This window comes from Diadema antillarum, unplaced genomic scaffold, assembly GCF_040938485.1.
Source record: "Diadema antillarum isolate AM-2024a unplaced genomic scaffold, OU_Dant_1.0 seq00001353_RagTag, whole genome shotgun sequence".
NCBI classification, from domain to species: domain Eukaryota; kingdom Metazoa; phylum Echinodermata; class Echinoidea; order Diadematoida; family Diadematidae; genus Diadema; species Diadema antillarum.
This window is the reverse complement of record NW_027272117.1, coordinates 261,768-287,904: the sequence shown is the minus strand read 5'-3', so window position 1 is coordinate 287,904 and position 26,137 is coordinate 261,768. Positions and strand designations below refer to the sequence as shown.

At 38.5% G+C, this 26,137-nt stretch overlaps 1 protein-coding gene across 1 annotated transcript in view; it reads right to left on the bottom strand.

The window, feature by feature from the left end:
• Nucleotides 1-6,002: 6,002 nt before the first annotated feature.
• Nucleotides 6,003-26,137, bottom strand: part of LOC139708594 (tudor domain-containing 6-like) — a 33,978-nt gene continuing 13,843 nt past the window's right edge. The window contains exons 3-8 of the mRNA XM_071620534.1: nt 25,757-25,879; nt 20,825-21,057; nt 18,946-19,056; nt 17,670-17,939; nt 13,773-14,027; nt 6,003-6,848 (exon numbers count right to left, since the gene is read on the bottom strand). Of these exons, the coding sequence (XP_071476635.1) occupies nt 6,003-6,848; nt 13,773-14,027; nt 17,670-17,939; nt 18,946-19,056; nt 20,825-21,057; nt 25,757-25,879 (1,838 nt within the window). The remainder of the gene's footprint in view (nt 6,849-13,772; nt 14,028-17,669; nt 17,940-18,945; nt 19,057-20,824; nt 21,058-25,756; nt 25,880-26,137) is intronic.

Genomic DNA, 26,137 nt, shown 5'->3' with positions numbered 1-26,137 from the left:
GACACCATCAGCTCACTCATGCATTTTCATGTCAACTGTACAAGAACTACTGTACAAGAACTATTCAGCATAAATTGGGGAAACTTCATAATCTTAGAACTTCCTGAATTTTTATCCAATTTTGATCAAGTCTTCATTGTATGGTTATGTTCAAATGAAGGACTGGGTCGGTGGGTTTATGTTTACTTCAATTGTAAACTGCAATGCAAATTCATCAATGAATACAAGACATGATAAAGATTCAGTTTAACAAACTTTATTGAGCATCAGTTTAGAAAACTGAGTAACACACAAAAAAAACCACAAAAACAAAAACAAAAACTTCTGAAAAATTTCTCTGGGAACATCACAACAATCCCTGTATTTTTTTTCTGCATATTTTATGCAAATGCAAAATAAGAAAGAACAGGATGGCAACACTGTTTATACCACAAACAGGGTGAAGTCAAGTAGCCAACAAACAGCCAACCTTGGCTCATATGAGTTCTCTAAACATGTCTCCTATTTTATCACTTTTTTTAAGAGAGAGAGAGAAGTGAAAAAGAAAAGTGAATCAATGAATTGAATGCATCCACAAGTCTATCATGAATCAGACACAAAGTGCTAAAAATATATGACTAACTTCTGTGAGGTATCCTTGCAAATTTTTACTTCCGAGGTGGGATTATGGTATCTGTACGAGACATTATTGAGGAAACTTATGCAAGAGTATTTTATCATCACTTTTTTCAAAAAGAAAAAAATTGTATCGTTTAAGTATAGACATCAAATTTCGACTGGTTTAGAGGAAAATGTACCTCACGAACGATGCAACAAATCCAAACAGATCAATGAAATATTGCAAATGATGCACCAGAGCAAAATATGACCTTAAAATCAATTTTTATCTTGGTCTCCAACTGTCACATGGTTTGTGTGACAATCATTTGTTTCATGCACACATTGCATCAAAACAACGCAAAACAGCAAACATGCTATAACCAGGGAGGTGGAAGAGTTCTTTCTTCCACCTCCCTGCTATAACCACCTGAATCATGGTTTCGCTGAGCCCATTAAAATGTCATCACTGTCCTAATATTGATATCATCTGTGTAACAATCGTTTTGTTTCATGCACAAAAAAAGCCAGTCACTCGTCAAGATTTTTTTTTTTTAAACACAATTTCTCTGCCATTACTGCACGAGATATACCACAGATGCAACACCTCCTATATGAAGGACTAAACAGATTCTTTTGGACACTCGAAAGAACTCCTCCTAAGACATTTTGATGAACACACTTTTGTACAACTTCTGATTTAGCAATGAGTCACTCCTGTTGCCTAGATTAATAGATCACGTGACCTAGGTCATTCATGTATTAAGCCAGGCACTTTTCTTTAATGTCTCAACACTGCACCATCCATGCTAGACAGATTTAATACTCAGATTCAAAACACAATACTTGTTTAAGTTTGTTGACCCTCTCTTATTTGTAGCTTCATTCAATAATCTCAATCCATGGATATCCTTTCTACATCCGATGAAGTCTTCTGAAAACACTTTGTTACAGAGTATAGTACATACATTTACTTTGTTTCACTGACTTGATATCTGAGCACTACAACATCAAAGACAGAGTCATGACATAAAGGCGTATGTCAGTCTAAAACCCTACAATTTCTTGCAAATCAAGACTAACTGAGGGCTTCTTCACTTCCAACTGTGTTCCATAGTAGCAACAAACATTTGCACATCAAAACCAGTCAGTTGCAAATAAGTTGCAATGAAAACGAGGGAGGTTCCAAAGAGCAAATGGGGAGACTTGTGTGCTACATGCACCTCATCGTGTGGAAATGATTAAAAAATCTGGGAAGTTTCTACGTGCTCATGTCAAACTATTCATATACATTGTTTCTTCCATGGTAATTTTCCAGGGAGCTACCTGTAGCATTAGGGAAAATTGGCAGCTCTAGTTGATGTTCTCTCTTTGGCTCACATTAGGTTACAACTAGAAAGTACAAAGTCCTTGTTGGGGTAATGACTTACTTCAACAAACAATTTCCACGGTTTTATAACACTAGAGACCATAAGGTACAGTGTACATAGAACCGAACTTCATTTCACAAGTGAGCGAATGCAAAACAAGGAGGGCAAATTTACCGTCTTCTGATGCTTGGATAATGATCGAGTATATCTACCTATTCTTCTTGTGCGGCATCGCATGCTTAGTTGATACCCTTTAGTTTACTTTCACCAGTCACCTGGGACGGACCACAGGGGTCGGCATCTTCCTCCCATTTTTCTAAGTGCGTTTGGGGTAGACCGCTTAACTTGGTTTGTACTGAGTTTATCTACTCAAAGCATCCAACTTTGGAGACTAGTGGTACGTAAAATGAAAATAGAAATCACATGTGTTATTCTTACACCACAGAGTATCTATCCGTCTCAACATTGCATAACACAAGTCTCAAATCACACGTATCACCAATATGTCAACTCTTGCTCACAGCTTTTGGCAGTCACATTTACAATTGAGAAAAGTATACTTTTCAAGCAATCAGACTTCACCCTTCATGTTTTTTTTTTTGTTTGTTTGTCTGTTTCTAGTGAGGCATACTAGTAATTTGGCAATATCAAAATTACACCGGAATCCAATTATAGCAAGGTCGTTGAGTTTGGCACATTTACCCTGTTATGTGATGATCCTCATTGCATCGGCACACTTGAACTCATCCATAAATCTACACTGTATGAACATGTCCTGTTCTGTAATGATAGGGTTACATACATAGTATGACACACTATTGATGAACAAGAAAACACAAAACATGACAAGATTACGGAGATAATATTCTCTCTACAGTACTCGGACAGATGAGAAATTGAGGGGCTACCAGGGTATCTTAATCAAGGGATAAGAGAGTCGGAGAGCACAGTGGACTGAGTAAAAACAGTTAAACATGCTCTGTATTTTGCAATTGGCACCCTAGACACAAAGCTTTAATTTGAAGAAACAATGAGGGTGTTCCACTTTCTCAGGAGGGTGTTTAAAGATATTTTGTGGTACTTTCTTTGTTTGCAGTGAATGAAGCAATATCACTGTGCATGACAGTTTAAGGGATGAAAATTTCAATGTTAGTCGTTGCATTGCTTATTCACATTTTGCTAGTTATCTGTAAGCAATGTTAGTTCTAACCTTGTATAAAAATTGTGGAGTATACAAAGTCTCTGATATGCCTCAGGTTGGTCCACACAGCAACAGTAGTTTGCTGGCTTCGATGCAGTGCGTGATTTTGCCCACTGTTTGGTTTGGGACAAAAACAAATTTCCTTGATATATTTGCTCAGATTCCTTCTTTTTCTTTGCTTTGTTTTGCTTTCTTTGGCCTGAAATTTACCTCGCAATGAAATCAACTTCAAATTCCCACAGGTTGACACATAAAGGTTTACAATTGGTACCCACAATATGCCTTTTAATAGTGGATTCTTGTTGCATCTGACCTTGATTTAATGGGATTTTCCTGTACTACTGGCTGATGAACCAGCCACTTGTGGTATGAAAATTCTATCTATGTAGATTAGACATGCACAAAGGGCAGCACTGTTTAGCATACACACACAAAACTTACATTACTCTATGTAGATACTACCAAATACAACATCTAAATGTAATATTCTAAATGAACTATTCACAAATGAAGCACAAGAGTTAACACAGAAATAATAGTAGCAATACAGTGGATATACCTTTGATAATACTGATTCCTACTGCAAAAAGTAATTTTGCTCTAATAACAAACTCTTTCCAGGTTTTGCATGGCAATAATCTGATATTGTTTATAACTGTAACACCATTTTATGCCCTGCTGTAAATCCAGCAGTCTCATGGCTAAAATAGAATGGATTTTCTGCATCATTTTGCCATCTCTTATATTTGATTGTTGTGATTACCATTATTACCCATGATGCATAAGCTGCTGTCACAATGTAAGGCTGTAGACCTTTAGTGCCTATTCATATGCATAAGATGGTACAATTCTTCATTATCACTACATTGATTATCCACACTTTTGTTGCAAATTCCAGGGTGCTTCTCACTTTGATAATCATTGTCACTATCAGCATAATAGAGGATGAAATTATGTGGAGGACTACTAAAAAACATAAAGTAATATATTTCTTCATGCAAATGAAATATCAATACTAAATACTAGAAATGACTAACTAAATACAATGTATTCATAACTGTTTAAATAAACATGAGAATATGTCTTACATAATCTTAAGGTTTACACACACAACAGAAGTCAAAATCCTTCCACAATATGGCACAAAGTATTGAAGTCTTAAGCAAAATACAGTAAATGAATGCACAAATACCGGCTGTTATTTTGCCATGCTGAAAATTGTTTCACATTCAAAGTAAAAGTCACCGAAATCATGAAGCAGCTGTGATTTGGAAAATATTTTATTCAAAGAGCCAAAGTATCGAGGCTGAGAATATGAACACAGTAAATTTTGACTCTTGCTCTCTCTTTAGGAAGACCAGATTATCAGATTACATAATTTGGGCAAACCAATCAAATGTCACGTCTGTGATGAACTTTTGGAGGGATGCACATGCGACTTTCTTCATTTCATTTTTCTGCGTGAGACCCTCTCCTTTTTCCCGTTTTAACCATGGCCAGATTAGACAAATTTGAGAGTTTGAGCTTATCTTAATGTGGTTGGAAAGTACAGACAAGTTACAGCTTAATTTGGTTGGAAGGTACTCGAAACTGGCGATCTTGCTCCAACTACAGAAGAACATCAAGATACGATACACAGCAAGCACTCTAATCTTATATCCTCCATGCACAGTTGTGTAAAACTCACTTTATCACGCGTTTGGGCAACTCTGGTATAGTGCAAGTTTGTCACTGAACAGCACATTACATGCCTATCATTTTCAGCATAAACTTCACAACTTGTTTTGTGGCTTTAAAAGGAGAAAATGCTAACATCCCTTCTTATCGCTTTCCACTCTATATACAATGGAATGTCATAGACATGAAAATCTTATAGCTTGGCATCTATCTAGCTGATGAATTAAATATATATAGATGGGTGAAGGCACGTTAATACACATAGAATTTGCAATCAAATACTTGCAGTCAAATACAAGCTGTTATAGCTCTCCCAAACATTTTCATTTTCACTTTGTTTTACGAACTTTTTTCAAGAAATATTGATAATGAACATACAATGATAGTGAAAAAGGCTGGCAAGAAATGAAATGTGTTTTACAATCATGCCTCTTCCTGACAGAAACATACAAACAAAAAATGGTAGTTCACAACATTGCAACTTTACTGCCACTTTTAAAAAAAAGGCAGATAAAGAAAATGATAACGGAAAGCCCAACATGATCAACACATCAGATGTTTTGGTGCTCATAACCATTACTCACACACAGACTTACATAAAGCTTCGATTATAAATTATACATAGTTTTCTTCTTTTACTTTGTCTAAATTTGTACTCTTCCATTTTTCTCAAAGTCTTGTAATGACAGGATTATCGCATTTTTGATAAAACAAAGCAACAACAACAAAAAAAAACCAACCTGTAGTGCACAACATGTGTTTTGCCTTTACTGCTACTGTTGTAAATATGCCAATTGCATTTGTAATACATTTTTCACACTATATTCTGGTATCTTGATGGTTTCACCCACCATAACTGCATCTGGATGGTGCCTGGTAGTCAAGGTACACCCACTTGTAACATGGAATCAGATGCAATGATAGAATGATTAATAGACAGCTGTCAAAAAATATGCAAATCTTCCTAGACAATTATCTGAGTGAGTTACGTTTGTTGCAAACAGTAAGGGGGGAAATAAAAGAGGAAAACATATACAGCCTTTGGACTTATTCAACAGACATCAATTTCAATAGTAAACTTGCTTTATAGGAAAAGTTGTATTTACATGGAAGCCTTATCATAAGCAGCAAACATACAACAATAACAACACTGCCCATTATTCCTGGCCATTCAAGATGGTTGTTCCATCATCCTGGCCACTACTCACAGCTCCACTGGCACTCTCCTCATTTCCCTTAGAGATGGATGGAGATATGGGGTCATCATCCACCTCGTCTGTCTCCGCAACGATGCCACTGTCACAACGAGGTGGAGACGCGGCAGCGGGTGGAAGGGAGGGTGCCCCATTTTCATTGGGAGCGCTCGGAGACGGGGTGTCATCCAGGGTCTTGTCACACTCCAGTGTGCTGTCAAGGTCACCGCTGGCAACAGAGACGGTGCTGAAGCTTTCACAGAGGGAACCGTTGCCAAGGGGACCAGAGACAGAAACATCCCCGCGAGCAGTCTCAAAGCTCTCATCAGCATCTCCTCTCCCTGCCACCTCTGATTCCTGTTCTCCAGGGGTGCCTGGGTCATCAAGAGTTTCTGCGTCTAATGCTGTATTTTCGTATTTCTCTGATTCTGCTGTTTCGCTCTCTAGTACCTGAGCATCTTGGACCACAGAACTCATCCCTACACTGGCACCACAACCATTTTCCATCTCGGCTCCATCTAGAGTATCATCTACTGCCATGGCGATGTCATCTTCTGGAAGAGTAGCCACATCTAACTGGTTGTCTTTGGCTTCAGGTTCTGACTGTTCACATTCTTTGGCATCAACACCACCACTCCCGTTGGCGCCATCACCACCAGCTTCGGGTAAAATCTCAGCCTGATCGGCTTCAGGGTTAGCATTCTGCTCCTGGCTTCCTGCTACATCAAGTACTTCATTCTCAACTGCATCTTGGAAACCATTCTCTTCATTCTTGTCATCTATTGGCTGCTCGTTGTCAGTGGGCGTGGCCTGAAAGGAAGAGCAGACAAACAGAGATGATAAATCATGGAAGCACGGTCAACAATGAGAGTCTCAAAACAGATCAGCAAAGTGAGAGTTTCTGTAGGAGCATGAAGAAAACTTCTCTTCACTATATCTCATACTTCAATCATCTAGCGTTACAATTCTCATATTTCGCTATCTTGCTTCTGAGAGACAAAGAGGAACAAATAAGGAATGTTTGATGTCAGTATCAAACTGGGATTGATTACATAACAACTGAGAGAATTTGCATCGAGAAATGACAAGTTGTTCCAGAATTAGGAACTAACCATATCGTGACACTTTCAGATTCTATGGCAGTTTTGAAGATTTTGTATACAACAGAGGACTGTTATCTTTCGAGCCAGTGACAAAAAGAGGATATCAATCAGCAGATGAAACATAATACATGATGGTCTCTGTGATTAAGTCTAGTGCGAGGAAAGCGCTCCTGCAACCAACTCAGCATTTAAGCTGCCATCTTGGCATTCAAAGTAATACGTGGCTCATGCAATGCATGGGTACAGTTTAGGGTATTCTAAAATCATCCAAGAAAAAAGAGAGAAATGTGCCAAAACACTGTCATCTGCAGCAAAATGTTGAACTCTTGTGCTTGTAAGGTTAAGAAAAATAAAACAGCAACTGTCAAGAAAGAATTAGTCAAGAGTGATTTGCATAAAAGTACTACCATGCTGGTGGGAAAAGAAAATGTTTTGTGGTTATTGTCATGATTTGTTGCATTTGTTACAAAATTTTTGTGAGAGGTAAGGCTCAGATAGCACGGTGCTACTGTTTACTTAATATCACAGCCATAAAACCACACCCAAACAATCACAATATATATCATCTTGCACCATTGGAAGTGACTCTGCTGTTCCAACTTGCTACTGTATATTGCGTTTGCAACTTTGAAGCAATCACAATCTTCAGCAGTGCTGTACAATCAGCATTTCATTTAGACTGATACTAATACCCCGTTGTCGATATAACTATTTACAGGAAAATCTGGCCTGCACCTATTAAAACCACATGTTTAGTACTAAAACTACGCAAAACTTCAAACAGTATGTTATGTCACAGCAAAAGACAACAGAATGTTAATATAATTTGATGCTAGGAAATGTACAGAGTCAGATGAAGCCAACAGTACAGGCAGAAGACAAATCTATGTCACATAGTGGACCTAAATCTGATACACATAAATGAAAATCAGACTTCAACAAAGCTAGAAAAACATCATTCAACACCAGGAGAAACTGTCCTCAATTTTATGTCTAAATATGGGTATGGTGAACCAACTGCACACAAAAACAAAACAAAAAACAACAAAACTGCATTGAACACCATGTATTCCAAATGCTGTCCACAAAGACAGTATATGGATGGGACAGTGCCTATGCAATCATTTCTAAACTGAATTCAATTTTTTTTCTTTTCCATCTAATTACAAAAATTTAAATCTCCATTTAATGCTATGCAGATGTAATACACCTCTCTGCATTTTCTCACAATTTACTGTCTAGACCATTGCAATAAGAGGTAACTTTGTAATCATTTTTTTGAGGATGGTATTCAAAGAATACATGTAGGCTTCAAACATTGTTAACTTGTCAATATTATACACTTATTGTTATTCTATCATCAAACCTCACAGCAAACTATAACTTTCTCTGTATTAGTGACAATGGAAGCAACATATACAATTGTACAGTGACAGAAAATATGAAGTATAATGCTTAAAATCCCTTTTACACTTCAATGATCTAAAGAAGCACTACATAACACATCTCAGAATGTGCGTGTCAAAAACAGTGGCTCAGATCCCATCAGTTTTGTCATTTACTGATCATAGCATTATTTGTGTGAAAGAAACCAAATCTCATTCACTGTAGGTGATTCAACATAATGCTGTTAAGTGCATGAGCAGCTCAGTTGTAATATTCTAGTTTTATTTGTCATAATTGTTTGTGTACATCTCCATCTTCCAAATTCCACACTTGGTGATTATGTTCATTCCATTCAATCTTAGATTGCAAATTTCCCAAGGCCTAATTTGCTCAATGAAAAGAACACTTGCAAACACAACAAACAAATGAAAACAACATTCACAGGAAATACTGGGCAAATGTGGTAGGATTTGCTTGAATACCTTTGAATGTGTATTGGTATGACAGGTTACATGGGCCTACATACATTCTTCTGTTCCATGCAAAGAGTGGATAAAGATGGGTAAGAACATAAAGACATTTATTTAGTGACCTATGACTGCATAGTTATGGAATGACTCATCATATCAGGATATGGGGAGGAAGGTCTCGAGCCTCGGTGATAAGTTTACCTTTTCCTCCCCTGGCAACCAGCTGTATGCACCTAGAATCACCACAATCTTTATTTCATGTAATATGATTTTCTGTAAGAATTTTCTGTTGAAATGCCAAATAAATAGTAATCAGGATTCCTTTGTAGAGTAGAATATTTCATAACCCTTAGGAATGTATTAGTCTTATTCACATACATTGTATCTGACAGGACAAAATAACACTACTGACAGGTCTGGATTTTGTGAAAATATTCATTTCAATGCCATTTAAAAGCAGTACACACCTTACTTACAGTCATGTTGGTTTTAAACTCGGAAGATTTTCATCTTTCAGTTAAAACTCAGAACAGAGTTATATGATTGTGCTTCATCATTTTACCCCCTTTTTATCATGAAAAAATGTTGCAAACGTCAATCTAGGACAATTTTTATGCCGTGTGTCAAAAGATTAAGAAAGTGATGAATGTTTCTGTTGTGAACAGATACATGGTGCTGTCATACTACCTGTGTCATGCTCAGTGCTGTGATCATTATTTCAAATTTGACCCAATAAAATGCATCAAATGCATCAAATAAATCTCGTCTAAAGATTTTCTTGGATGAGAATGCTCTCGGGTTCAGTATGAATGTAAAAGGACACACTCTTCTGAAATACACTTTATCAAGATGCACTCAATTGTTGGAAGTTGAGATAACTGCATGCGAGTGAAGAAATTGGCTAACTGTGAAATCAATTCAAGTGCACAAATGGAGAAGACTTCTGCAATACTCTTCACTCAAATGCAGCTCTGTTTTCCCCAATAAAGTGAGAATGGGGCATGGATCAGATGGATAATACGAGTATTATCTTACTAGTAATTGTCCCATGGCCCTCTACTGCCCACACAGTGCCATCATGTCCCTATGTGATGCTAATGTTGTGGTATATGATGTGACATATGATAATGAATACTAATCGCATGTCACATTTTGGGCTGTACAAGATGAAAAAGAAAACATTCTGACTGAAAAGAGGATCAGAAAAGAAGCTACATAATGTATTTTATCCTAATCTACTGGTGTTATTACATGTCCTTACCTTCAGTTCAAGCACCATCAAAGTGACTAAAGATTTATCAGGGCGAAGAAATACACAAAATACAAATAAAAACGCTTTTATGATTACAAAGTTTAGGTTCTATACGGAGTAAACCGTAGGTTGTAAGAAGTTTCAAAAACGGTATTATTTATTGAGGAGAAATGTGAAATTAAATAGCAATGATATACTAGGACACAGCTTGATGAACAGGGGCCGTATTCTGAGGGCTTATTAAGTGTCTGATTAGCACTTAATTAGCGAATCGGTATTCTGAGAGCTTAATTAAGTAGGGGGTTTATTAACTACCATGACAACAAGCGTTTTGGCGGGAAGTCTTACACGCTTGCGCGTATCAATGCGCGTACAACTCTCAGAGGACTTAATCACAGAGTTAATCACAAATCGGTATTCTGAGCGTGTAATTAAGTATGAAAGCTAATGGAAAACTTAATGATACTAAAGAGTGTCATTAACTACTCCGATATCACGCATTACAGAGCCTTTTCTCGGTCACAACGATGCTTACCGTCTTCGGTAACTGAGGAGCGGGTGAGTCTTGTTGTCATGGTATCCGTAGAATTCAGAGAAAAAAAGAAATATAGGCGATCTTCGGGGAATTTTATCATTTTATGTGAGCTCTTCGCGTGCGTAGGTGAAGGGTTGTAATCAAAGACCGGAGGGTCTGCACGGAGCTCTTGCGTTGTAATTACAGGGGGTGTGTGAAGGAGCGCGCATTGAGGGCATATTTGCGCGCGTGATCATCATTTTGGCTTCTAACAACGCGTCTGATTGGATAGAATAACAATTAAATGGGAGGGACCTAAGATAATCATAGGGGACTTATTCATACCTTAATTACGTCCTCAGAATACCGATTCTGCCCATGATTAAGGGTCTATTAACTTCTCGACTTAATTACAAAGTTAATCACATACTTAATTACGACCTCAGAATACCACCCCAGGACTTTACTTTGACTTTTCCTATACATGTACCAGTACTTTTAGTTTGGCAAAGCTGCATTTTTCCTCCTACCATCAAGACAGTATCAACTACTCTGTTGGATGATCGAGTACTGTTGAGTTTGACTTCTGCATTTTGTTATTCTGTACCTGTATTTAGCATCTCATGCATAAAGTTATGCACTTTTAACATGTGGTGCAATTTTTGGTACCTTTGGATACCCTTGGGTATCAAATAGAATCTGCCATTGTGTTGAATTACTCTATAAACTCTTTTAAGAGAGTAATGGTATGAATAAAGTGTGTGCACTCCCTTTGCATACTCTCAAAATCAAGTTAACTTTGGCAAGGTCTTTTTACCATCATAATCAATGATATTAAAGGAAAAGATCAGAAATTACCTATCACTTCTTGAAAGATCATACATGACCCTACATCACAAAACCAACAAAAAAGTCGCCAGACATGGATTTTTAGTTAGGGGCAAATTTTCAAATATATATATAGCTCAATTCAAATGGACTTCTCTAACCTATCTAAATACTAAAAAAAAGCACACACTCTTGGAAAAGTGTGAACTGAGAAAAGAGGCTCTGAAGTACAGGGTCTATTCAAGCACTTAATCTTACCAAACCGCCACTAGCTGTGCAATAAAAGGGACAAAACACAGGATGTAAACCACAGGAGGAACAATAATGAAGGGATTATCAGATTACGCTGAAATTGAGCATGTTCTATAAACACATTCTGTCCATGATTAATGCAAAGTTTCAAAGCAGTAGAAATACCCTTTCAAAAGTTATTAGACTTGAAAGTGAAGAGTGTGTAAAGGGTTTCAAGAAATGAAAAGGGGACTCTAAGGCTGCGTTTATCAACTCCTTTTCTCGGCAGAAACAGGTTATCCAAACAGCTTTCAAGGAATTTTTACGAGTTGATAAACGCAAAGCTGTTTTGAAAGCCCTTTAGGAAAGCCTTTTACGAAAGGGTGCGTTTATCAACTCTCCTTTCTCGGCAGAAACAGGTTATCCAAACAGCTTTCAAGGAATTTTCACGAGTTGATAAACGCAAAGCTGTTTTGAAAGCCCTTTAGGAAAGCCTTTTCGAAAGCCCCAAATTTGTGACGATCCAAACAGGTTTCCTAAACAGGTTATCAGAAACCTGTTTGTAAAAGCCTTTCGAAGTTGATAAACGCAAAGCTGTTTTGAAAGCCCTTTAGGTCGCCCTACTGCGGTTACGCAACCATGCGTTTCCGGTTTCTGAAAAGACGCGCGCCACGTAAAGTGCTCACAAGTACGTGTACACAGGTGTATACATACAGCTGTGTGTAATGCACGCATTTATCATGCTTGGAACAAGGAGGTGTTTCTTTCACCAACAAGGTCTGAGAAAAAAGTAACAACAGTCTCATGCCCTTTGATCCCATATCTCACACCGCCACTCAGAAATATTTGAAGTATGTGCTAAACTGGAGCTGCCTCACAGATAGGAAGACAATTGATTCATGTGGCATTGTATCATGACTCGTCACTCTCAAAGGAAGATATATATATGTCTTTATGATGGTAATTGCTTTTCGCTGTCCCTTCTCAGAAAACAAGCGGCACATTAATAGTACAGGCAGTCAGGGCTTTGGAAAGGGCTATCGAAAGGGCTATGGAAAGGGCTTTCGAAAGGGCTATCGAAAGGGCTATCGAAAGCCGTTTAAACAGGGGAAAGTTGATAAACGCAGCCAACGAAAACAAGCGGCACATTAATAGTACAGGGAGTGGACAGGGCTTTTGAAAGGGCTATGGAAAGGGCCATGGAAAGGGCTATCGAAAGGGCTTTCGAAAGTCGTTTAAACAGGGGAAAGTTGATAAACGCAGCCTAAGACACTCCTAATCATTCTATTCTCCCCCAAAAAAGGGTTGTAGAAAAACTGCTGAAAACACACTTTCCCATTCATGTTATGATCTCAAACTAAAGAATAATGTAGAAGAAGGATAGCTCTTTCAGAAAATATGAAAAACTCGAGATTGATTCGGTTGAACCATTTCACCTTTTTTGAGTCCTCACCTAAAATTTAGGGGTGCAACTTTTTGTTCGTTTTGTGATGCACGGTCACATATGTGTCGGCTTAACTTTTTCCCAAATTATGCCCTCAACAATTATGAAAAGCATTATTATTAACTTGTAGTAACTTTAACCAAGTCATAACCGTGCCAAATTGGCATTGGGAATGTTATCGCCAATGACCTAAATTCAGGAGTCATATTACAGCATTGTGTAACTGCACACTTTACGAACACGAGATGGTGCTACACAATGTAGTAACCATGGATACGATGGTAACCCGAGTTACTGCGTGCCACATCATTATGTCAAGTGCTGTACAAAACTAACTCCATGCCAACAATATGGGAAGAGAATGATTAGAAGTTTGATGCACTCAATCCATTCATGCAATGCCTTTCAAGCTTATGGGGAAAATATAACAAGAAAAGGTCCACCACAAACTAAACCCTGTTACTCATATTCAGCGTTTTACTTGCAAAAGGGATATCCCTTGTCACCTTTTTGTTTTGGTCTGCTTCCGTGGCGACTGCATCCTCAAACTCCTCCTCATCATCATCCTCTCTGGACTGAAAAGTCTCTTCCTCAGGCATGGCATCTTCCTTCACCATTGGTCCCGTTCCTGCGTCCGCTTCCGCTGCATCCTCCTCCTTCTCATCTTCATTCTCCTCCAGCTCTTCTTCCTCCCCTCGGTGCATGGTGCTTCCTTCAGCCTCGCCTCTCTCGGCGGCATCCCGAGCAGCAGCTGCTACATGCTATTAAGACGATGACGAACAAATGGAGAAAATCTTACCCACAGGCTCAAACTTTAGTTCATCCCAAATTGCACTGCTTGTTAAAGGGATGGTACAGTATTGGTGGAGATGAGAATTGGGCATTTAATTTTTTGCGAGATACAAAGAAAACACTAATGATATAGTACAGAGCATACCATTTTAAGAGGAATTCAAAGTTTATTTGATGAAAATCGGGTTTGGAATGACTGAAACATCCAAAAACAAAGTAAAACAAAGCGATCGTAATAAAGTGTGGGTCCCACACTTTATTAGAATCGATCTTTTTTGGATATCTCAGCTATTTCAAAACCGATTTTCATCAAATAAATGTTGAATTCCTCATTGAATTACATGCTCTTTCATAATTCATAAGAGGTTTCTCATTGCAACTGATTGACAAATTGCCCTACATCGACGTAAATAAGCACTGAATTGATCAGTGTTTTAGTAGTAGCCATGATAAAAAAATCATGGGCGTACATACTCGAGCAGGATTCGAACCTACGACCTCCTGATCACCGGACAGGCGTCATCTCCACTAGACCACCGAGCTTTCGCCCGAAAGCAAGTGTTGGTTCTAATCCTTATAGCATGCAGCGGGTACTGCTTTGTTATTCAAATTCAAGAATTTCTTCCGTCGAGATGTTTTCATTGCAACTGATTGACAAATTGCCCTACATCGACGTAAATAAGCACTGAATTGATCAGTGTTTTAGTAGTAGCCATGATAAAAAAATCATGGGCGTACATACTCGAGCAGGATTCGAACCTACGACCTCCTGATCACCGGACAGGCGTCATCTCCACTAGACCACCGAGCTTTCGCCCGAAAGCAAGTGTTGGTTCTAATCCTTATAGCATGCAGCGGGTACTGCTTTGTTATTCAAATTCAAGAATTTCTTCCGTCGAGATGTTTTCATTGCAACTGATTGACAAATTGCCCTACATCGACGTAAATAAGCACTGAATTGATCAGTGTTTTAGTAGTAGCCATGATAAAAAAATCATGGGCGTACATACTCGAGCAGGATTCGAACCTACGACCTCCTGATCACCGGACAGGCGTCATCTCCACTAGACCACCGAGCTTTCGCCCGAAAGCAAGTGTTGGTTCTAATCCTTATAGCATGCAGCGGGTACTGCTTTGTTATTCAAATTCAAGAATTTCTTCCGTCGAGATGTTTTCATTGCAACTGATTGACAAATTGCCCTACATCGACGTAAATAAGCACTGAATTGATCAGTGTTTTAGTAGTAGCCATGATAAAAAAATCATGGGCGTACATACTCGAGCAGGATTCGAACCTACGACCTCCTGATCACCGGACAGGCGTCATCTCCACTAGACCACCGAGCTTTCGCCCGAAAGCAAGTGTTGGTTCTAATCCTTATAGCATGCAGCGGGTACTGCTTTGTTATTCAAATTCAAGAATTTCTTCCGTCGAGATGTTTTCATTGCAACTGATTGACAAATTGCCCTACATCGACGTAAATAAGCACTGAATTGATCAGTGTTTTAGTAGTAGCCATGATAAAAAAATCATGGGCGTACATACTCGAGCAGGATTCGAACCTACGACCTCCTGATCACCGGACAGGCGTCATCTCCACTAGACCACCGAGCTTTCGCCCGAAAGCAAGTGTTGGTTCTAATCCTTATAGCATGCAGCGGGTACTGCTTTGTTATTCAAATTCAAGAATTTCTTCCGTCGAGATGTTTTCATTGCAACTGATTGACAAATTGCCCTACATCGACGTAAATAAGCACTGAATTGATCAGTGTTTTAGTAGTAGCCATGATAAAAAAATCATGGGCGTACATACTCGAGCAGGATTCGAACCTACGACCTCCTGATCACCGGACAGGCGTCATCTCCACTAGACCACCGAGCTTTCGCCCGAAAGCAAGTGTTGGTTCTAATCCTTATAGCATGCAGCGGGTACTGCTTTGTTATTCAAATTCAAGAATTTCTTCCGTCGAGATGTTTTCATTGCAACTGATTGACAAATTGCCCTACATCGACGTAAATAAGCACTGAATTGATCAGTGTTTTAGTAGTAGCCATGATAAAAAAATCATGGGCGTACATACTCGAGCAGGATTCGAACCTACGACCTCCTGATCACCGGACAGGCGTCATCTCCACTAGACCACCGAGCTTTCGCCCGAAAGCAAGTGTTGGTTCTAATCCTTATAGCATGCAGCGGGTACTGCTTTGTTATTCAAATTCAAGAATTTCTTCCGTCGAGATGTTTTCATTGCAACTGATTGACAAATTGCCCTACATCGACGTAAATAAGCACTGAATTGATCAGTGTTTTAGTAGTAGCCATGATAAAAAAATCATGGGCGTACATACTCGAGCAGGATTCGAACCTACGACCTCCTGATCACCGGACAGGCGTCATCTCCACTAGACCACCGAGCTTTCGCCCGAAAGCAAGTGTTGGTTCTAATCCTTATAGCATGCAGCGGGTACTGCTTTGTTATTCAAATTCAAGAATTTCTTCCGTCGAGATGTTTTCATTGCAACTGATTGACAAATTGCCCTACATCGACGTAAATAAGCACTGAATTGATCAGTGTTTTAGTAGTAGCCATGATAAAAAAATCATGGGCGTACATACTCGAGCAGGATTCGAACCTACGACCTCCTGATCACCGGACAGGCGTCATCTCCACTAGACCACCGAGCTTTCGCCCGAAAGCAAGTGTTGGTTCTAATCCTTATAGCATGCAGCGGGTACTGCTTTGTTATTCAAATTCAAGAATTTCTTCCGTCGAGATGTTTTCATTGCAACTGATTGACAAATTGCCCTACATCGACGTAAATAAGCACTGAATTGATCAGTGTTTTAGTAGTAGCCATGATAAAAAATCATGGGCGTACATACTCGAGCAGGATTCGAACCTACGACCTCCTGATCACCGGACAGGCGTCATCTCCACTAGACCACCGAGCTTTCGCCCGAAAGCAAGTGTTGGTTCTAATCCTTATAGCATGCAGCGGGTACTGCTTTGTTATTCAAATTCAAGAATTTCTTCCGTCGAGATGTTTTCATTGCAACTGATTGACAAATTGCCCTACATCGACGTAAATAAGCACTGAATTGATCAGTGTTTTAGTAGTAGCCATGATAAAAAATAGTAGTAGCCATGATAAAAAAGGTTTCTCATTCAAATAGTAGTAGCCATGATAAAAAAGGTTTCTCATTATCTCACCAAAAAATGTTAGAAACCTGAAATTAGGTCTCAACCAAAACTATACGATCCCTTTAAGTGAAGGGAAACAGATCATGATAGGCTCAAAGTTTAATCTATCAATAAAAAAAAAAAAGATTTACACACCTAAGACTGAAAGAGAAAATATGTACATACCATGAATCACAGAGAAAAGGCAAACAAAAGTACAGCATGTTGATGTTTTATTATATTAATGTAAAGTTATCAACTACAATGTAATATAGTTATATTTAGAATGTAGAGATCCTCTATAAAATGAAGGACATATTACTTATTGTCTGAACATTGTGTATGTTTCATTGTGAAGGTTCCTTTCAATCTTTGCAAACGTTACCATCTCTATAAGTAGGCAAAACCAATTATTTTACAGCTCTCACCTGCTGTCCATCCATGCACATGTTCATCTCACTCTCAGCCCTTTCTGCTTCATCATCTTTCACTGTCTCTCCACCGACATCTTCCACTAAGGACTCCTCCTGTGAAGCAGCTCCACCACCCTCAGACAGTTCACCCCCCTCTGCACCTGGCTGGTCCTCTTCCACGGCACCTGGCTGGTCCTCCTCCACAGTACATGTCTGGTCCTCCTCCACCGCACTCTCCTCCTCCGGAATGTTCTCTGATGATGATGCTTCCACTTTCTCTCCATCCTACAGTGACACACAGAGCACCAATGGGGTGTCAAAAAGCAAGTGGTTAATACTTCACTTTCAAGTGACTAGCACACTGACTAAACTGAAAATTAACAGGCACATCATAGACACTGACGGTCTACCCTTGGTAGCTCCTTGAAATGCCCATAATGCTCCTTCCACCAGATCCTATTATCATTTTCTTTTATCACAGCATTACCAGACACTCATGACCTGAGTAAACAGGGACAGTGGGGTATAGAAATATCTTGTTCAGAGATAGAAGAACCAGGTGAGATTTGAATTAAGAACCTTCTGACTGAGATTCAAGATCCATAAACGTAACATACCATATGACTATAGTGAAGAGTATAAGAGTGTGGAAATGGATGGAAAGTTGAACACACAAAAAAGCTGGATAGAAAAATTACTAAAGCAAAAGTAAAGCAGGCAAGCAGCATTCTGAAGAGCCCTGGTTCTAGAATAGACAGTGATTCTATGTAGGACTCAGATGGACGCAATGCTATGGGTACCATTATGTAATCATGCCTGAACGTCCTGTAAAGATGCCGGAACATAGGCGCCCCGCAGATGAAACACCAAATGAAGGACAAGTATGTGTGTGTGCTTGTGTGAGTGTATGGGTGTGGGTGTAAAGAATAAATTCAATGCATGTGCAATTTCTCATTTCTCTTACAGTGTAATGTGAAGAGTAGGGTGAAGACCCAGAGATATTTGTGAAAAGGGAGCTGACCCAAGAAGATTCACATGAGAAAGGTTGCACCCCTCAAACAAACAAACAAATACATTTTGAAGATATGTCATGAGCAAAAACAAATCAGCAAGAACAGAACAATCTGAAAAAAGAACTAAAACAAAACAAAGCAAAACAAAAGTAAACCAAACAAAGAAGAAACAACTTCCCATGGAAAACAAAATCAAGAGCAAGCACATTACTCTACAGCTGTAGGTAAAGTCCTTGAAAATGAAATAAGTCAGAAGCTGATGGATCATTGATACCCACCTGTTTGCCTTCAGCATCACTAATATTGATAAAGGGATGCTTTCCCTCTTCCAGCCTTATGGACACATCCTCTACCAGTTTGTCAAGGATGACATGAGCAACATCCTCCGGCTATGGAAGGGTGACATTCAAAGACAGTATGATACGGAGCAACAGAGAGCAGGTTTGTGAAAGATATGATGGATAATGGAGAGATATAGATACATCATGTAGATAGATAGATAGATAGATAGATAGATAGATAGATAGATAGATAGATAGATATATAGATAGATAGATAATTAGATAGATAGATAGATAGATAGATAGATAAATATTAATATAGATTGATGTGAGAAAGGAGAGGGAGGAATAAGGAAAAGAGATAGATGGGGAGGGGAGAACAGATGAAAAAGAGAAGATTTGAGGAGTGAAAGGAATACATTCAGCATTATGCCAGAAGGGTCATTTGGGTATGAATGCATGGCAGAAATAATGGCACGGACCATAACAAAGTTTTAACACACATGCACACAGACACACACATGAAGTACATACATTTGTATTAAAAAGGTGAAAAGGTGATAACCTCATATAGAAAGGAAAGAAATGCATTGTGGTAAATACAAAAGACGGGGGGAAGGGAGAGAAAGAAAACCTCAGCTTGGGATAGATACCAATGCGTAGAAGAAAGCTGGATAACATAGTGATGGAAGGCATTAGGTCAAAGTATTGCTGGACTAAGAAGCACAGGGCCACTATCCTGACATCATATTGAATACTGTAAAAGTGGTTTCTTTCGCGTACGGATACTTTTGTGGTTTCCTTCAGTGCCGACTTTTTCGCGTGTGTTTAAATTCGCGGTCGGCAAAATCTGTGAATACACAGTTGGCAAAAACTGTTTTATTTTGCACATGAAAACCCAAACTATAATACAATTATTCTTTTATCTATTAAATAGAAATTAAAAATAAATGCAGGCTTACATGAAATCCCGTCTCTCAAGTACTTTATAACATGCTTGTACTACATTGCGCGGTATCGCCGTGTGTGTGTTGACCATCAACACACTCAATGCGCGAAATCTTTGTGTGTGCATGTGCGCAATAGCGTTGTAACAAGCGGCGAGTTCAAAACATTTTCGCGTGTTGTTAAATTCGCGGTTCAACCTCAAAGGGCGAAAAGCACAAAAATAAAACCACTGCGAAAGAAACCACTTTCACAGTACTGCCATAGTACACTTTTGCATACAGTACAAGGAGAATATTGACAGTTCTACAAGCAGAAAGGCAAAACTTCTCGGCTTTAGCACTGAGTTAAAAGCTCCCACCTTACTTATCAAATGATGATTTATGGATGACAGAGGGAAACATACAAGTTTGGGAGGAGGAAGGCATCTATTCCAACTTTTAGGACAAGTACTGTAGATATTCTAAACCCAGCAGAAGGCCATGTTACATAAATTAAACAGTCAATCTAATAATGTGACTAACTGCTGCTGTACACGGACCAAATACAAGGGGAACATATGGCACCAAGGGTTGTAAAACCTGGGTGAATCTTAAACAGTGACCACATATGCTGTAATCATCTGAAGGTATAGAATGTTCTGTAAATGCAAGAGGACTTTGAAGAAAAATCTGAAGTGCTATCAAGGATTCCCATATACCATGCTCTTTTACCTGGACATGTTTGTACAGTGATCTGTGCAGATTAAAATAGCATTTGAACATGGACTACAGACCATCAAATATCACTAACTGCATAATATGGTCAACTTTGGTCATGCTGCATGTGGTTTTCTACATAGGTACTTCCTTACCTTGCAGAGTTCACAAACCCCTTTGTATGGAATGAATTCACTATTTGAAAATGAATGAATGAATGTTGTGAAACTGACCTGTAACCCTTCAGCACACTCCTCCTGCTTCTCTTCCTCCTCCACTGTCTCCACCCTAGCAACCGTCTCCACGTCAGCCTTCCCTTCATCCTCCATATCTGCTTCTGCCACGCCCTTGGTACCAACATCTTCCATCTCGTCCTCTTCTCCATCCTCCTCCAGACCCAGATCACGTAGGCTTGACACCAGAACTTTCTCCACAAGGTCTTTGGACACCTGCTCAAGAGTATCCTCTAAAAGAATAGGGTAAGAGTGTGAGATGGATGTCAACATTTTGCTTAGACCAAAGACAGAAAGCATGTGTGTTGGACCACACAGATGACAAACATGAATGTCTATGCTATGGGTAGTTGCTCTGTGTACACATGACTGTACATGTGCCAAAGCAGGAAAGTCTCCATAACTAAATTAAACACAATACACAGCTTTAAACTTGTTTGCTTTTGCTTTGAGGTAAGATCATTAGAATGCAGTTCCACATTATGCTTTTCCTTTTTGTACTGACACTTATATTTGTGAATTATGCTTATTACTTCATTACTTTCCCTGTATCTCTGCAATTCCCAAAGGAGTTTTATGAAACTTAGTATAAAACCTATGCATATTTTGGGGACAGTTAGAGGTATTATGTAAATTTGATGTTGTTAGTTGAGGATTGTAAGAATGTAGCTCACTGGGTCTAGGAGTAGGGGTCAAGGGTTGGGTGAGAGTGCTTAGGTTCCCGAGTATTTGCTTTATGAGATAATTTGGCCATTTGAATGAAATTTGGTTAAGAAATTTCTAAATATTTAATGTATTTGGCAGTTGTGCAATCAAATTTCTTAACAGGTTAGTTCTTTATCATTATTATTATTTTTTTATCAGTCATGTGATATTGTTGTCTAAAGTAAGATGCATTGTACTTTCAGTGGGGGAATAGTGAGATATATATAGCAGAGGCAAACCAGTCACCACAGTAACTTTTCATTTCTGTTTGTTTTTGAAAGTGTGTAATATGTTCTTTTCTTGTATGATATTGGATATTAAATTTGTATTATCACTACATCTTCTAACTTATTTTTATCACATGTACACTTCATTTTCTGACTGTCTGAAGGTTTGAATTTGTCTGTACTTGTAATGTTATAGGCAATTTAGCCCCTGGGATACGAGGTATGATGCAAATAAATAAACCTTTCTACATAAAGATCAAACAGTAATAATGGTTTAGGATTTATCAAAATTGGACATGAAATGAGAAAGTTTTCCAATGCTGAAATTCACATAATTTCACTAGGTAATGGCGATATCAGTTGCATTCATGTTTGCAAATTAAATGAGGCACTACTGTCATCAACTTATAAATCTCTCATTGTTCTGAGCACATTGGCATCACTAGAATCTTATTTTTAGTGGATAACATAGCACTCAAAACCACTTGCCTTTGGAAATCAATGCTGCTAGGCATATGAAAAACACCTTGATGTTATGATGCAAATGATCAGTTTATCTTTTTAAATTCATGTCAACACAGGGAATCTAGTGAAGATTTGGGTGTTGGTTTATGGGAGACTCATGAAGTCATATTTTCATCTTTTAATCGATTTGCATTTGTGTCTGGTACCGATATCACTCTTTTGTAAAAAAATCCTTAAACTTTTTAATTTCATGCCATATTTAGCTGAAACCTTTCTCCATTCTTTTTCTCTCTTTTTTTTTTTTGGTCCTATTTTACTCTCTACATTACAGCGAGCTTCAATTCTATTACATAACACTTTGTTCATGCTTTCAGAGGGTTAGCATATCCTGCAAGCTTTGACAGCGGCAGAAGTCCGATATGGAAGAAAACGGCTCACAGCCACAGCTGGCAGCAGGGGTTTACAAATCAGGCTGAGCTGTGGGCCACACTCCAAGTGCAGGAGAGTGAGATCTAACATTTGTCAGCCAAACTGTCTCAGTTTTCAGATGGACAGGTGTCTGTCTCCAAAGCCTGTGAATCAGCCCATCATGCACTGCACATGGGAACATTTCAGGGCCCTTCACAGTGTGACCATGAAGACAAATTACTAAGCATTTTTACGGAGTCAGTTGACCAAAATTCTTTCCAGAGTCACCTGCCCAGCTACGACCCGAAGGCAAAGTAAGAGAAACTTGAGCAGGCAGTGCAGCCCATAAGAACAGAACCAACAGCTCATAGAGCTGGAAACAGACAACCTGTATGAAGGTCCAAATGAATTCCGCCTAACATCTCAAAAGAGTTGGCGACTAGGAAGACCAAGGCGGTCACCAAACCTAGTGAAAGGAGAGCGTGGAAAAGTTCACCAAACAATATATGACATGCTAAAATGCATGTTTGGTGTGTGTGCTGAAAGTAGAGGACCATGTGTGGGTCACAATTTAAAAAAAAAAAAAAAAATGTTCAGCTCACAGCAGGGCACAGAAGCTGCAAAAAATGGTAATTCAGGGAATGCTCTCTCAAGCTGAGATCATTTGGGAGATAAAAACAGTGTGTCTAGGGAGCAACAGCTAGTCAGTTCGGCACTTGTTGCTGGACTACTGTTACTCTTTGCAGTAGCGTGTCATATAAAATGAGCATGAGGCACAAGAAGAAGATCAAACTGGCATTTAGCCATGAGAACAGGGGCAGATGCAGCAGATCAATTCCCGGATGAGAATGCTGTTTGGAAAGGACTTGCAAGTGACACTGAGGAGTGTTGACAAATGCTATCTCATGGGCCAAAAGGCAACTTCTCTGACTGGTCGTGCTATTGGTTGCTCAGCAACAGGCAAATGGAACCTTACTGTAATAATTACTAGCAAAGGAACCAGTTCTGGGATTGCTCAGCGGATCGTCGTGGGTTCAACCATCGTACTTCTCGCCCATCCGCAGCTGCATCCACACCTCAAGTGCTCCTTCAAAGTTTCAAACACCATACCCAGCACAGCTCCCTGAATCTGCAAAAAAACTAATAAGTCCCTTTTCACATGTTGGATTAACATATGTGCAGGTTTTTTTCCGTATGTTAATGTGTGATAAGTGTTGACTGTGCACAGGGCATCAGTGAAAGAAAGCAGACCTTTAGCTGGTGGGGGAGGGGGGAACAATGTGCAATATGTGTAACAACTTAATTGGATTACGATTTTGATGTAATTGTGTATAAAGTATCTTCTAATGAAGTGTGTTTTATAATTTGTGGTTGAATTTTCTTTTCAGTATTTAAATCTTTAAATAGGTTTCTGTGTATATATATTTTTGTATGTTCACCATAAAACAATGATTGTTTGTGTTCTGATTGAATGTTTAGTTCAATGTAATCTTTTTTCTTTCTTTTTTGAGTATCCATCCGATGCTGTAATGTAATTTGTTGTTTGTATATTGTGAAGATGTGCCATGATCAAGGTGATCATTAATGTGTGACAAGATCAAATTTCCATACCATGTTTTTATACATAATTTGGACAACTAAAGAAATGAAATCAAATCAAATCAAAATTTGTTCCCTCCTCAATTACCACTTTCAGAGGAATAAGAAGTGGCAATTAATCTGGAAGTTCTTTTGTTCTTTCGGAAGGGAGCAATTTCAGAAAATTTCCCAAGGAAAATGTTATTTCTGTCCACGATATATTTCCAATTCCACAGAAAATTTGAGATCTTAGGCAAATTATTAATTTGAAAATCCAAACTTGTCTGTTAGGTGTGAGCATTTCAAGATGGAAACATTTTGGAGTGTTAATGAAATCTTAATGCAATCTGACTACTAAACATCACTGGTTCTCAAGGATACATATTTTTCTATTCCGATTCATAAAGTTTTGAAGTATTTATATTTTATGTGGAATGGTCATTTTCATTGCTTAAACTGCTTAGCCTTTGGGTTAAGTTCAGTTCAAGGGTATTTACCGAAGTCATGAAGCTCATCATTGCCTAACTGAGAAGTAGTTCTACAATGTAGATTTATTTGGATGACATATCAATTTTTGCCAGCTCTAAAGATGAGAGCACTGCTAAAACAAATTTTGCTATTAATTTGTTGACATCGTTGGAGTTTGTCATTAACTTTGGGAAGTCACATACTGCCCCTACAACATCACTAACCTATTTAGGTTTTAACTTTGATACAGTGGTCATGGTGGCAGCTCAAATTGCTGCTGATTAAAATATGACCTATCATGAATATTCATGTTCATAAGTTGTTATGGTTCCTGATATGTATCTCAATCAACAGAATATGTGATTGACTTTGAAGCTGCTAACCTCTGAAGGCTTGTATGAAGTGTTATGTTACAAAATTCTTAAATTATGCAAAAACTATTATCAAATATATATGGAATTCCATTAATTAATTATAATGAGGTACAAGATGAAAAGGGTCCAACCAAATGACTTGGTTCATAACTTGTTTTGGTAACCTTCACCCTTTTTCTTCTGGTCACAGAACATGAAAAATCATTTGCATGAGCTAATACTTGAAGAGTCTTGCTTCATGCCTAGATGCAGATGCATGCTGTTGAAAGATGAACTGTTTGATGCACATGTTCTATTCCATGCAATATTAGTGGCGACATGCATTTGAGTGAAAGTGCTGGTGTTTGGTTTAGTCTTGGATACTTTAAGAAGGTGGCAACTATTTGGGAAGGCACGCTATTCATGAGGGATGGGACTCCAAACTCATCATAATAGACTTTTCATTTCCTTTGTGTGATCTCTCTGCCAAAGGATGCAGGATATGCTAATCCTCTTAATCTTTACTTCATTATCATGAACAGAATTCCAATTATACTTCATCATATTATTTGCATAATTCAGCAAATTATTGTGTAGAACTGCACTAGTAGAGTTTCAACCTTGATCCCTGTTGACAATTACATGTATGCATTTCAATTTCAAGACTGTACCAACTATCTCTTTGATTACTACTTTACAAGACAGGAGAAATTTAGGAGGATTCTTACCTGGCTCGCTGGTGACAGAGGGAAATTGTCTGACGCTCTCTACAGTTGACACTGCATGACCTTCCATTACAAGCTTCTCACCGATGTTCATACCCATGTCAAGCAGTTTAACTTCCAGCTTGCCTAAGGCAAGAAATATATAAAATGTCAAAGGACAGGGAGATCAATATCATTCAAGACTGGAAATTATATGTAAATCAGATTTTACCAATGGCAATGAAATCGAACACTGGGGAAATTTTACATAAAAAATGCTACTCAGCAAACTGTGGCTGCTTAATGATAATTCACTATTATTACTATTTTATATCTGCAATAGGCATTTTCAAAAAGGAACAAAATGGCATGAGATTCCTTCTACTTAATCTAAACATTAAGGAG